This window comes from Phlebotomus papatasi, chromosome 1, assembly GCF_024763615.1.
Source record: "Phlebotomus papatasi isolate M1 chromosome 1, Ppap_2.1, whole genome shotgun sequence".
NCBI lineage: Eukaryota > Metazoa > Arthropoda > Insecta > Diptera > Psychodidae > Phlebotomus > Phlebotomus papatasi.
This window is the reverse complement of record NC_077222.1, coordinates 42,462,352-42,476,515: the sequence shown is the minus strand read 5'-3', so window position 1 is coordinate 42,476,515 and position 14,164 is coordinate 42,462,352. Positions and strand designations below refer to the sequence as shown.

The following is a 14,164-nucleotide window of genomic DNA, read 5'->3' as shown; positions in this document are numbered from 1 at the left end:
GGCAATTAAGAATGTTTTGTTGATAGATGAACAACAATTTTATAGTTTTCTCGCGTTTTGCATTTTTTAATGAAGGCTTGATAAATTGATTTTTAACAGGTGTAGAAAATAAAATAGAGTGCGATCAGGCAAACAAAGAAGCACGCGATTGAAAGAACATCTTTGTTAAAAACGTATAATCTACAACGGTTTTACTAAAAGAATCTTTTCAATAAGATACTCAGTGAATCAAATACATATTTTTTTGTCTGAAATCAGGAATTCATGTTCCATTTCCCTAGGTATATTTCAGCTCCTTTTCCCGAAGAGGATTCAAACTTTTGAAATTCTTCTTGCCCCACCATGTAAAGACAAATTGAATAAAAGTGCACCCTGGAATAATGTGATTTGATACTCCGGGAATCAAATTCAAAAAATTATCAGATTTTATTGAAGATAAACTGGACGAGTAACTTCTTGTTCGAAAACTTAGCTGACTTAACTAAATCCGCTTTTTGTTGAAGACGATACTATTTGCAACGCTATTTTTGCCCATTCTTTTTAGTGGAATAGCAAGGGACAATCTGTTCAAGAGCCGTGTAAATCTTTTTATTTAGCCACAATGATAAGCTCAGAGCAAAAGAGGCCTATCGTATATTAAATTATCCCAATAAAATAGCCCGCCCACTCTTGCTCTGAATGGAATAACATTCAAAAATAGTTATCTCATTATTATCGCGACGATAAACATACAAAAAAATCTTTTGACCAATTTTCTGGACAATCTGAAAGACAGTGACTAACGATCTTATGATAACCCCCTCAAAAGTACACAGTAAAAAAATGTGTAAAATTTTACTACTATAATAGTGCAAAATCGACCATTTTAGTTGTTTAATTTAAAAATGTTTAAAAAATGCACAATAATTTGGTAATTTATTGTCACGTGATTGAAAATTACCACTATTATAGGTGAAAAATTTTTAACAACGTTGTTTAATTTGAAAATGTGTAAAATTTTAACACTATAGTAGTGTGAAATCGGATAAATTAATTATTTAATTGCGATCTGCGTGAAATTTCTCACTATAATAGTCATAAAATATTTTCAATAATATTTTGTAATTTAAAACTGTTGAAAAATTCTAAAAATTACCACTATTATAGTATGATTATAGTTTTTCACATTATTATAGTGTAAAAAAATACACAACCTTTATGGTATTTTTTGTCACATGATCAAAAATTAACACTATTATAGTTTGATCATAATATTTCACACTATTACAGTGTGAAGCCTTGTGTATTTCAACAAAAGTTGTTGAATTTTTAAACAAAAGTTGTGTAAAAATTGTTGAATTTCCATTTAAAACATATACTTCAATCGAGATGCTTTTCATTGGGCAAAAGTCATATAGAACATCAAATACTTATATGCATAATAAGTATATCGTGAAGAACCAAGCACCAGATGTAATTATCTCGCATTAAGCTGTCTACACTTTATCAAAAAATTCTTTAAAAAATGACAAAAAACGTTTTTTAAAAAAATCGCCTCCACACTAGTTAAAATTTTTGTAAAATAAAAGGATTTTTTACAGAAATTTGTCTGTAGGCAATTTTGTAAAAAACCGACCCATTTTTTTTTAAATCAAGGTTTTTTCTTTAAAAAATGTCTTTTAAAAAAATGCCTCTACACATTGGGACAATTTTTTACAAAACAGTTTTTAAAGAATTTTTTTAAAAAAAATCAGAGTAGGGGAAGGTTTTGCACCTTCGTAATGTTACAGCTTCGTAAAAGTTGATTTTTTTCCAAGTTACTAAATGACTTTCATCTATGGACATATAATCTGAAAGCTAGTCCTACATCTCACATTTCCTGACAAACTTGGAAGCCTAGGCCTTTTTTCATGGGTCCAAAAGGCAGAAATAAAAAATGGGCCTAAAATCGTAATTCTCATGTGTAATATTTTATTCATTTTTGCACACTGCAAGTGTCTTTTCGAAAAAGCAAGTTTTCCAAGTTATAGAGGGTTTATTAGGGTTAATATTTACCGTGAAAATATTTTGCTTGAAGGGGGTCGTTTTTGTGGGTGGAGGAAAATTCATAAAAATTACTACCCTTGCAGTTCAGGAAAATTGAATTTTGCAGCTTCGTAAAAAATCTGTCAAAATTACTGACCACCGAATTTGAGAATTCCTCACTGTTTTGGGTCACACTGTGCATGTCGCTTGGGATATTTGACTCATCAGAGATTCAACTGAATAAATTCACAAGAAAATTTTGGAATATTAAACAATTTTCACTAAAATCTCGAAGGAAAACATGCACTTCCCCACCAAAAAGAGACTTCATCAGATGTTTTTATTTTACTTCTGTCAAATCCAACGATTTTACTTCTGTCAAATCCAACGTTAAGCCTGAATCTGCTTATGGTAGGTGTGATTCCTTCATTGCCCATAGGGTGCGTTTTAAGCATTTTTCATACAATTTGCTTTGTTTTCAAGCAGAATTTTTCACATTTTACTTTAAATTAATCACTGGTAATTCTAAGAATCACTGATGTTCAAAAAATGTTCTGTAAGATTGATTGGAGACGTTAAGAGAAAAAAAAACAAGGATTACAATAGGTGTGATTACTACTTTCTGATTTGTGCAGTGATGAAAGTAGACTGCTTATGGTAGATGTGATTCTTTAATTGCCACTTCGATGTATTTTGAGTATTTCTCATTCAATTTTCCTTGTTTTAAAGTGCAACTTCCCACATTTCACTTTAAATTGGTGGCTGGTCATTTTTGATATCAGTTACGTTCGAAAAATGTTCTGTAAGACCAATTGGAGGTGTTAGAGAAAATCCGAGGATTACATAAAGTGTGATTATGAGAGAATCATACCTAACCAAGCTCTTAACTGACTGTCAGAATGCAGGGAAAAATGGTTTTTCGAGTGTCAAAAAACATGTGTTAGAAAAATAGCTTAAAATTGATTTTTAATGTGTGATACCTCTTACAAATGGTGAAAACAAGTAGATGAAAGTTCTATTTAAGTAGTGATGCCCAAATTTTTGTGCCCAGTGTAATGTTTCCGGGGAAAATGAGGCTTACAGAGGTGGGAAAGAGTGGTACGAAGCTGAGTTAACCAGGGCACATTCGTAAAAAATGCCGCTACATTTTCAATTTCATGTAGAGGAAAATCCAAGGACTTCCATGAATTTTGTGAGTCAGAATTATGAACCCAATAACTAAGAGATTTTTTTTATATAGTGATATAATTGATTCAGTGTGCGTGACATTCAGTAAAAAATCTTAAATCTTGCACTCCTTTTTTAATACGAACCTTCAAAAACTTCCCCTATACAATTTTTAATAAAAGTATTTTTTTTTTACTATTTCTCCGATGTATTGCAAGAGCTTTAAAAATTAATTTATCCTCCTGCTCAAGTGCACATATTTTTTTTTTTAATTTAGTTCTATCAGTCCAAGAATTTTTCTACACAGAAAAAAATATTTTGTAAAATTGTTCGTAAATGTTTGTGAAATCCTATGACAGACTTACAAAATGCTCGTGAATTGTATAACACACAAACAAGTCCGTAAAATTTTGTACTTTTTTCACAAATATTGTTCGTAAAATGATCATTTGACGAACATTTTTTGTACTTTTACAAACATTTGTTCGTAAATGTTCGTAAGCACACAAAAAATGATCGTAACATTTTGTCATTTGTTCGTATTTTTTTGTTTTTCTGGCAAAAATTTACGAACAAATACGAATTAATGACAAAATTTTACGAACATTTTTGTATGTTTACGAACATTTACGAACAAATCTTTATAAAAGTACAAAAAAAAGTTCGTCAAATGATCATTTTATGACCAATGTTTGTGAAAAAAGTACAACATTTTACGAACTTGTTTGCGGGTTATACAATTCACGAGCATTTCGTAAGTCTGTCATAGGATTTCACAAACATTTACGAACAATTTTACAAAATATTTTTTCTGTGTTTCTTCCCTTATTAACTCTTTCGTCTCTTTTGAGATTCTCGTACCCAAAGCAGCATATGAATGTTCTGTGAAAAACAATGCTTTTTAATTATTTAGAACTGATAAAAATCCTATTCTTGTGGTCATTACAAACTATAAGGATGTCCAAATGTGACATATTTTTTGTAGGACCTCAATTAATTGCTGAGCATAGATATTTTTGATTAAAAATTGTGAAATTGGCTTGCAGCATATGCTGCGGTGCGGAGAGAGTTAATAGAATGGTTAACTCTTTCCGGACCGCAGCATATGCTGCAAGTCAATATCATCATTTTTTAATCAAAAATATCTAAGCTCAGGAATTATTTGAGGTCCTATAAAAAATATCTTACATTTAGACATCCTTATAGTTTTTAATCATCGACAAGAATAGGATTTTTATCAGTTCTGAGTAATTAAAAAAAAATTGTTTTTCACAGAATATTCATATGCTGCTTTGGATACTCAGAGTCCCAAAAGAGACGAAAGAGTTAAATCAACGCTGAAAGAAAGAATAATTTGCAGGAAGCTAAGTAAATAATTTGGCTTTGGAAAGAGAGATACAAAAGGAATAAGCGAAATGTGTCATTTTATTACTTGAAAATTGTAATTTTTCTTTACACTCTCATCATACTAAAATGCAATTGATTAAGAATATCGTGGAATATCTTGTATTAATATTGACTTTTTACCAAAGATTTTTCATTTTACTTCACTCAAGTTTGAAAGAAAAAAAATTCTTATAAAAAAAACAATTGCTAAAAGGAAAAAATATGTCAAATTTAATTAAATCGACTTTTCAGAAAAAAATAAAAAATTTCTGAATTGGACATCAAGTAGCACTTTACATTTCTAAAAAACGTAAAGAAAATATAGAGACAATTTTGACATCCTTCTTTGAGGATGTCAAGTGAAGAAGTGGGAAAGATTGGGTGTTAGTTACCCGACAATCTAGTCGAGAAAGTGCTCCCGGAGGTACTTGAGCATCCCGAAGGTCCGGAAACGCTTTACACCCATTACCTTGAGGAGATCGCTGTCGCAGATGGCATACTGCTTGTTCTTGGGATCATAGAGGTTGCGCTCCTTGATCATGGCCCAGATTTTCTTCACCACCTCATGGCGTGGGAGGGAGTCTGCCCCCATTAGAGCTGCTAACTCGGGCGAAAGTGTGTAGGCGCGCGTAAAGCCCGTACCACGACCTTTGCCCTTCCCAGGACCACCCTGAAATGGAGATTAATTAGAAAGCTCTTTCAAGCTAATCCCCGGAGAGACGTCTAACTTACAGCTTTCTTGGTGGGTGGCTTCTTGGGAGCCTTCCAGTCTTCATCGGAATCTGATTCAGAGTCATTCTTCTTGCGCTTCCCTGCCCTGGGTGCACCGCGACCCTTGCCCTTTGGCTTGTAGTCCTCATCGGAGGCACCGCCATCGGCATCTGAGCCACTCTCATCGCTTGAACCGCCCTTGCGCTTCTTAGCCACGGGCTTCTTGGTGGGTGGAGGCCTCTTAGCCGGTTTCTTAGTTTTCTCCTCCTCCTCTGATTCAGCTTCCTCCTCCTCACTCCCGGATCCATCATTCTTGGAATTCACAAAGTCCATCACCAATCCATCAACTTCCTTCTTCCTGTCGGCCAAGTCACAACTCAGCTTCTCTTCCAGCATCTGACGCACCTTCTTGGCCGACATCACCGAGAGATCTGCATCCTTAAGGATGGCTACAACAAAATGCCCATGCTATACTTTCCAAAATCAACCCGGAAACCCTTCAAAAAGGCAATTTTTCACAAAGAACTTCAGTGAAGCGTCCTTCAAAACAATCACATCAACGCCCGGCGTCAATGACCACGCGAAAGTCCATTTTGCGCCATAAAATACTCAAAATTTCCCCAGAATTTCTGCACAAATCGCTCATCGAGAGTCCCCAGCAGACTTTTACAATATTTTTGTTTGATAATTTAACAAATTAAAAGCAATATTTACCATTTATTTCCGTCCTCAATTTTTCTGTGGAGACAGCCATTGCGCTTGATGTGAACTAACCTCACTATTTAAATGAAGCTGTGAGCCGAGACATTTTCAGTGGCGGCATCTGCAAATTCAAAAAATTTCAGAGCGGCGATGACATTTGAAAATAACTGCCAAAATCGGCTAAATTAGACAAATTTGCCTGAGAGGAATATACTACGGAAAGGGCAAGTTAAACATTTTCAGATGTTAGCAAAATGAGTGAAAAATAAAAAAATGAAAATAAAAAATACAGATTCAAAAATGATCTTCAATCTGTTAAGAAATGATAAAGTTCTCCCAGAAAGTCAGGCAGAACTTTTACAGTAGACCCTCCCAAATTCGGGCATTTGGGACCGAATTAGAGAGAAATTCGGGCAACAAATTGTTTGAAATGCAACGATTTTTTGTTCATCTGCATACTCATATGCTCATTGCCATTATAAATTTCATGAAAACTTCTTAACTTAATAATGCAAAATCACATCAAAGCTAAGACAAATCATGACAAATTTGAGCATATTTGCTAAATTATTGACAATCATAATCGAACTTGAAAAATGTCAAAAAACTTTTTTCGAATTTAACTGCCGCCCGAATTATAAAGTAGCCCGATCTTAAAGGAGCCGAATTAGCGAGAGTCTACTGTAATTATATATTGCACTTCGAATTAACAACACTTAACACTTTAAAACCCGAGCCAAAATATCACGTAAAATACGAAACTGGCATAAAATGCCCGCTGATATTATCAACAAGAAAAGCATTTTTTCAATAGCTTTTTGTTCCGAAACAGCAGTTTTAGGACTCATAAATTAATTTTCCATTAAATATTTTCTCATTTTCTTGTCATTTTTATATAAATTTTCTGAAAAATGACAAAAAAATGCCAAGGTGAATTTTTACAAATTTGCGTAGCAAAATGCCAATTTTCATTGCATTTAATTTTTCATAGCAATTTGGCAAGGATTTTACGACTCATGTCAATATATTTTCCTGTAAAATTTTCAATTCTCATATTATAGTTTGCGCTTTTTTTTAAGAAAATTTTATGTGAAATTCCAACAGGAATTCGAAAAAGAAAAACAAGGCGTAAAGTGAATTTTCACCTTATTTTTCTCTTCTACAGTACCATTATACAACAGTTCTAGGTCTTATATTACTTAATTTTTAATCATTATTATAATATTTTCATGTTTTTTTACGATATTTTCGAATCGTGACAAAATTCAAAAAAATGTTAACATTTTTTAGGTTATGTAGTATAAAAGCCATTCAAATGTCCATTTCGGATGCCAACTCCATATATAAAAAGGTGGCATTTTACGCCAAATTGTGTATTCTACGCCCGTTTTTTTTGGTTTTTCGGTTTTTTCCCTATTTTTAAATAATAGAAAAAGGGGTTTAAAGTGTTTTTTGGGTTTTAAAGTGTTAAATCAATCCAATGATCACAATGAACCTAAGTTCATTGTAAAGAAATTTTTGTTTTTTTCATAAAGCATTTTTTTAGAAACACAAAAGAATTCTTTGTAAGAATATTTCATTTTGCGATAATGAACAAACTAAAAATTGAAGAGAATAAAATAGGAATTGCTTTTGAACATAAAAAAGATATAAAAGATAAAATTAAACTAGTTCCATCAAATCACAGTTGGTTAAACTCAGATTTTGAAAATAAAAACGTGATCGTAACCAATTTAGTTATGGGAAAACAAAAGATTATAAAACCTAATTACTCATTATTGATCGATTTACCTTTTTTTTTAAACTTGCGATCGGATTTATTTTTCAGCCTGAAAGAAGAAGACTAAAAGGATGCTGACCGTAAAGGTAAAGTGTTTAATTTTAAAACTGAAATGTGTCTTTTTTGTCTTGCGGCGTTAGAACTCTTCTCAAGTCCAATAACAAATAAGTTTTGAACTTTAGTTATTCTCGCTGCTATACAGATTCAACAGGTCTGTAGGCTGAAACTTCTTTTCGACTGACATTTCGGTCCCATATGCCCGAATTTTAGAGAGTCTACTGTAATTATTTGGATTGCCATATGAGGATTTAAAAAAAAAAAAATTTCAGAGAACAAAATTGTTTGAGTCAGTAAGTGTACAAAGATTTGCTCACCTTGATTTTTCCCTTTTTTGTACAATGTAATTTATGTAGTAAAAATCTCCTTTGTAGTACGCCGAAAGCCTTGGGAAACTGAGTATTTTTACTCTGGATTGAATCGATTTCCACTGACGCTTCCGGAAGGGACATTTGGTCCTGCCTTCAAGTTTAACCCTCTAACGGTGTTTTCTTTAATATGTGAAAAAAAGTTCTAAAACAATGTTTTCTAGGATAATTATGATCCAATAAAGTCGAAAAAACCATCCATTCTTCATTATCTCTTTTAGTATAGGCGCTAGGTGAGAAAATATAAAATTTTTTTGAAACTCTTTTTGCTTCTAAAATTCATATTTTTAGTTTTTTCAATTTTTTTAAATAAAATATGCAAAGTAGTATGACATATTTTTCAGTAAAAAATAAATTTATTTTAGTCAGATAACTTTAAATCGGTATTTTTATGGAAATTGGAAATGAGTTTTTTTGCACAAATATTTTTTGTTGCTTTTTCTCTGACCTGTCACACAAAACTGGAAATAGCAACAAAACGAAGAGTCAAAATGAGTTCAAACTTTCAAGAGATGTTTATAAGACTATTACCGAGAACACTATAGCACTTTTAAATAAATAAAACCTTTATTGTTGCTGTAAATGTGATTTTTGTGAAGACCGCCTGGAGGCGGTCTTACCCGTTAGAGGGTTAAGTCACTACGTCAGTTTTCATACTTCATTTTTAAATATGTTTTTTGGATTTTCTGTTCTTAAAGAGGAGTGCAAGTACCAAACCATCAAATTACTCCCAAATTTTTATTTATGACAACAGTTACTGATTTAAAATTAGGCCACACCCTTTTACTGAATTATTTTATCTTTCAGTTCTAAATTTTGACAAAAAAATTGAGAAAATAAAGAATATCAGTTGAGACGCTCAGAGCAAGAGTGGTCTCCTTTGTATGCATATCCCTATTAAAACGGTCCACTTTTGCTCTGAGCGTGCCACTTATATTCCTGTCCTGTCTTAAATTATCATTTAGTTATTATTTAATAATTGTTGGCTTTATTTGTAATTTAGGCTTATAAATTAAAAAAAAAACATAAGAACGTTTCACATAAATTTTCAAGTGAACATTTTTTTAATTTAATAATAATCTTTTTTTTTATGTTTTTAATTCTTTCCAAGATGTTAAATCTTCTCTGTTCTCCGCAGATTTGAGATACAATAAATAAATATAATTACTATAATTACAATTTATTTTATGGGATAAAGATTGTTTTAGCAAAGAAATAAAGATTTTTCTTTACAAATATATTTAATTATTTTTTTACAATTATGTTATATTTTTACAATAATTTTAATTTATTAATAAGTAAGCCGCCGCAATAGGAATGCTTGGCCGCGGCTTAAGAATCTCTTAATTTTAAGAGAGTGTCTACTTCTTGTGCCTAACTTCAGATCGTTTCAAAAAGTTGCTTGTAATCTTTTGGTGTTCGAGTGCAGTGCAAGAGAAATTAATAAAATTTCCACAATAATTCGCCAAATAGGTAGAAAATTTCTAGTGAATCAATATGCCTGATCACTTAGGAGATGATATGCGCAAGGTGAAAAGTGAGGATACGGAAGAGAAGGAAATAAAAGGTGAGAAAAGTTCTGGATGGTGTTTTGCTGACGAATACTGACAAATGGGCAGATTTCTCATAAAATTCCATCTTTTCTGGTCATTTACAGCTCTCGATGAAGCTGATATAGAGCTGTTGAAGACCTATGTAAGTACCTGGTGGGGTTTTCTGGGTGTTTTGGGGTAGTTTTGCTGACATAACCTCACTTTGCAGGGACAAGGGCAGTATCACAAGGCGATAAAGCAAATTGAGGATGATATCCAGAAGGCAATTAAGCAGGTGAATGAGTTGACTGGTATTAAGGAGAGTGACACAGGACTGGCACCGCCGGCACTCTGGGATCTGGCGGCGGACAAGCAGACGCTGCAGAATGAGCAACCTCTCCAAGTGGCTCGATGCACCAAGATCATCAATGCTGACAGCGATGATCCCAAGTACATCATCAATGTGAAGCAATTTGCCAAGTTTGTGGTGGATCTGGCAGATTCAGTGGCGCCCACGGACATTGAGGAGGGAATGAGGGTGGGAGTGGATAGGAATAAATATCAAATCCACATTCCACTGCCCCCAAAGATTGATCCAACTGTCACGATGATGCAGGTGGAAGATAAGCCCGATGTCACGTACAGTGATGTTGGTGGGTGCAAGGAGCAAATTGAGAAGCTGCGTGAAGTTGTGGAGACGCCACTGCTGCATCCGGAGAAGTTTGTGAATCTGGGCATTGAGCCACCGAAGGGAGTGCTGCTGTTCGGGCCTCCAGGCACAGGGAAGACCCTCTGTGCTCGGGCTGTGGCCAATCGCACAGATGCCTGCTTCATTCGCGTGATCGGATCGGAGTTGGTGCAGAAGTATGTGGGCGAGGGTGCCAGGATGGTGAGGGAATTGTTCGAGATGGCACGCTCCAAGAAGGCCTGCCTCATCTTCTTCGACGAAATCGATGCCATCGGTGGGGCCAGGTTTGACGATGGAGCTGGTGGGGACAATGAAGTGCAGCGTACAATGCTGGAGCTCATCAATCAACTGGATGGATTCGATCCCCGTGGAAATATCAAGGTGCTCATGGCGACAAATCGGCCAGACACCCTCGATCCTGCCCTCATGCGTCCTGGACGGTTGGACAGAAAAGTGGAATTTGGGCTGCCGGATCTCGAGGGCAGGACTCACATCTTCAAGATTCACGCGAGATCCATGTCCGTTGAACGGGATATTCGCTATGATCTCCTGGCGCGCCTCTGTCCCAATTCCACGGGAGCTGAGATCAGGTCAGTGTGCACTGAGGCTGGCATGTTTGCCATTCGGGCTCGGCGCAAGGTGGCCACAGAAAAGGATTTCCTGGAGGCAGTGAACAAGGTCATCAAGAGCTACGCAAAATTCAGTGCCACGCCACGCTACATGACCTACAACTAACTGCAACTCGTGTTTATTTCACTTCATTTTTTTTCTAAAATATACTGATAATAAAAAAAACAATTGAGTAAAAAAAGATCGATTACTTTGGTTTGTTCTTGTGACCTTTGTGACCCTTTTGACAGTTCTAAAAGGATATTGGCAGAGGAATTATTTTGAAAGTCTTGAAAAATGGGGTGGCAAAGCCTTCCAGGCTTTGCGGAATGCTCGAACTCGTGACATAGATGCTATACCGCAAAAGTACTTTGGCATATTTACATTTACCGGTTTTCAACCGATTTGAACCGATTCATAAATCATTCAAAAGATTCTCCAAAATTGTTTAAAAAGCAATAGAATTGATGAATTGATTTTCGGATAAAAATTATTTATTGCTTATGAATCGGTTCAGAGCCCATTGAACCGGTTTAGTTTTAAAGGAAATTCCAAGACCTTTCCAAAAAGCCTAAACATGACCCCATTTGCTTGATAAATGCGCTCTCTAGTGTCTTTTTAATCTTTGACCTTGAAAAATCGTTATTAGGAATGATTCAACAGTATTTTCGTATATAGACAAAATGTTCGTCTGGATAATCTCTAAAAAGGGGTGGCAACGTGTACCAGGCTTTGCGAAATGCTCCAATTCGTGACTTAGATGCTATACCTCAGAAGTATTTTCGCATAATTTACCGTTTAACGGTACACAACCGATTTAAATCGGTTCATAAATAACTCAATAAGATTCTACAAAATAGTTTAAAGAGTAATAAAAATTATATTTGAACAAAAATTACTTATCGGTAAATAACCGGTTCACAACCGATTTGAACAGATTTATAAATCACTCAAAATATTTCCCAAGATATACCTCAGGAGTAATTTAATTAAATTTCATATAAAAATTATTTAACGGGTTTGAACCGGTTCATTACCGATTCAAAACCGATTGGAACCGGTTCAGTTTTGTAGGAAATTCCAAGACCTTTCCAACGAGCCCAAACATGACACCATTCGCTTGATAAATGCGCTCTCTATTGTCTTTTTAACAGTTGACCTTGAAAAACCGTTATTAGGAATGATTCAACGGTATTTTCATATATGGACGAACTGTCCGCCTGGGTAATCTCTAAAACATATCCAAAAATGAAAAAAATCGCACGACGCGTTTTCGAGCAATCCCAACAAAACATTGTTTTGGAGGGTAAGTGGAGAAGTGGGGGGCAAATGAGGGGCATGTTAACGCTCCTTAGATCGACTTATGGGGGCGTCCCCCGAAGGTCCCAAGTCGCTATCTCTTACTGTTTGGCTTCTAGAGCTGGCGACAGTCGGACGAACAGACGGACAACAGCGTGAAGACATTTCTCAGAAATCGTCTGAAATGCGAAGATTTGTTGAGAAAAGTGGTCTTCGGGGGGTGGAAGGTGAGAATTTGGGGGGGGGGGGGGTGAAAAAATCGAGGGATTATATATACTGCTCTCTCCAAGGAGTTCGAGCAGTAAAAGACAAACTGAAAATGGGAGGTTAATGGCTCCAGTATTACCTTCTAGATCAGGAAAATTTTATCAAATCGAAATTCACATCGTTTTCTCACTCAAAAAGTCTTGCGTATGCCTATATCATTCTTTCTCACTCAAAATTCGATTGAACTGAATTGAATTTGTTTTGTCGTCCAAAAGAAGAAAAAGAGTGCGAAAGAATTGGATATTATAGGAAATGCTTTAGACTTTAGACGGAAAGGGATGTGAATATTGATTTTATGATTTTTTTATTGATAATAATATATATTGTATAATCCTGTTTATTATATTATGTAACCTGGGCATCAATCAATAAATTATTATTATTATTATTTTTATTATAAAAGGTGTCCCGAAGACATGTGTAATGCTTCCTGCATATCTTTTATACCAGGAAAATTTCACTAAATCAAAATTCACATAGTTTTCTTATTCAAATGTTATGCATATTTATGTCAATTTCACTGTTTCGCACTCGAAATTGGATTGAAATAAATATCATTTTTTTTATGGAAATCGAAGAAGAATGCGAAAGAGTGGGATAGATTGATTTATAGGCAAAACTTTTGAGGAAGAAAAATATATAAATTTCGATTTCATAAAATTTTATTTTCCTGATTTAAAAGATGTGCCTTGGAGTCATAAGCAATTTATATTCATTTACTCAGCAACCAAAATTACTTAGCGACAAAATTTCAACAAATCGAAATTCCTTGTAGCATGAATATCTCAAGTCCATTTTCATTTTATAAAAAAAAGAATCTAGTGATAAGTCTAGATCAGCTTATTGTAGGTGAGATTCTTATCGTGAACAAACTGCAATTGCATGCAAATTCGATTTGGAGTTCAAATTCGGAGACGTTATGCCGAGCGTTATGCAATTTTTAATTTAATTTCCGAAACATAAATCCAAATTGTGTTTTTAAACCAAAATATGCAAGGTTTGTATGAACTGACAGAAAGATGATATATGGGTGAAATGTAGACCAGAAGTCCTTCTGGTACTTTTTCCGAAAAGTACCAGAAAGTTTTCTCTGGACTCTGGAGCCGTGATGATTCAATTTATTTGTTTTTAAACTTGTTTCTTTGGCCAGACCGTCTCTAAATCTTTGTCCTCAAAATTTAACTCACAATCGATTTTTATTGGATTTCGAGTTGCAAGCATTTTTTAGTTTTTCAATTGGTTACATATTTTAATAGTTTCACACAGAAAAATGGAAAATTCTTAAACAGAAACACCCAGGAATTTAATTTCAAATCCCATCCAATGAATGCCAATGTCCTAATTTTAAATCCTTGATCATTTAGTTTTAGTGGAAATTTGCAAATCTGTAGACATTTTTCATTTTCCAGCTAATGCTGAACTTAAGTTCCCGATCTCTTAATTTGAAAGAGCTAGGGATTCTAGCTCATTTCTTTCGCTCAGAGCTTCTAAACTTAAACGCCTCGGGGATTCACGTCCAATTTAACCCATTCAGTCAATGTACCAGAAATACTTGAGATAGAATGTTCATATTTTGGGATTAGTTTCCTACAGA

At 34.5% G+C, this 14,164-nt stretch overlaps 2 protein-coding genes across 2 annotated transcripts; one reads left to right on the top strand and one right to left on the bottom strand.

The window, feature by feature from the left end:
• Positions 1-4,578: 4,578 nt before the first annotated feature.
• LOC129799787 (uncharacterized) lies at positions 4,579-6,068 on the bottom strand. The gene is made up of 3 exons (XM_055844005.1): positions 5,983-6,068; positions 5,290-5,717; positions 4,579-5,227 (listed from the first exon to the last, which is right to left on the bottom strand). Exons 1-3 carry the CDS (start codon positions 6,020-6,022, stop codon positions 4,958-4,960), a joined length of 738 nt encoding a protein of 245 aa, XP_055699980.1. The 5' UTR covers positions 6,023-6,068; the 3' UTR covers positions 4,579-4,957.
• Positions 6,069-9,547: 3,479 nt separating this feature from the next.
• LOC129799786 (26S proteasome regulatory subunit 7) lies at positions 9,548-11,206 on the top strand. Its single transcript, XM_055844004.1, has 3 exons — positions 9,548-9,742; positions 9,833-9,870; positions 9,937-11,206. Exons 1-3 carry the CDS (start codon positions 9,673-9,675, stop codon positions 11,128-11,130), a joined length of 1,302 nt encoding a protein of 433 aa, XP_055699979.1. The 5' UTR covers positions 9,548-9,672; the 3' UTR covers positions 11,131-11,206.
• The last annotated feature ends 2,958 nt before the right edge of the window (positions 11,207-14,164 follow it).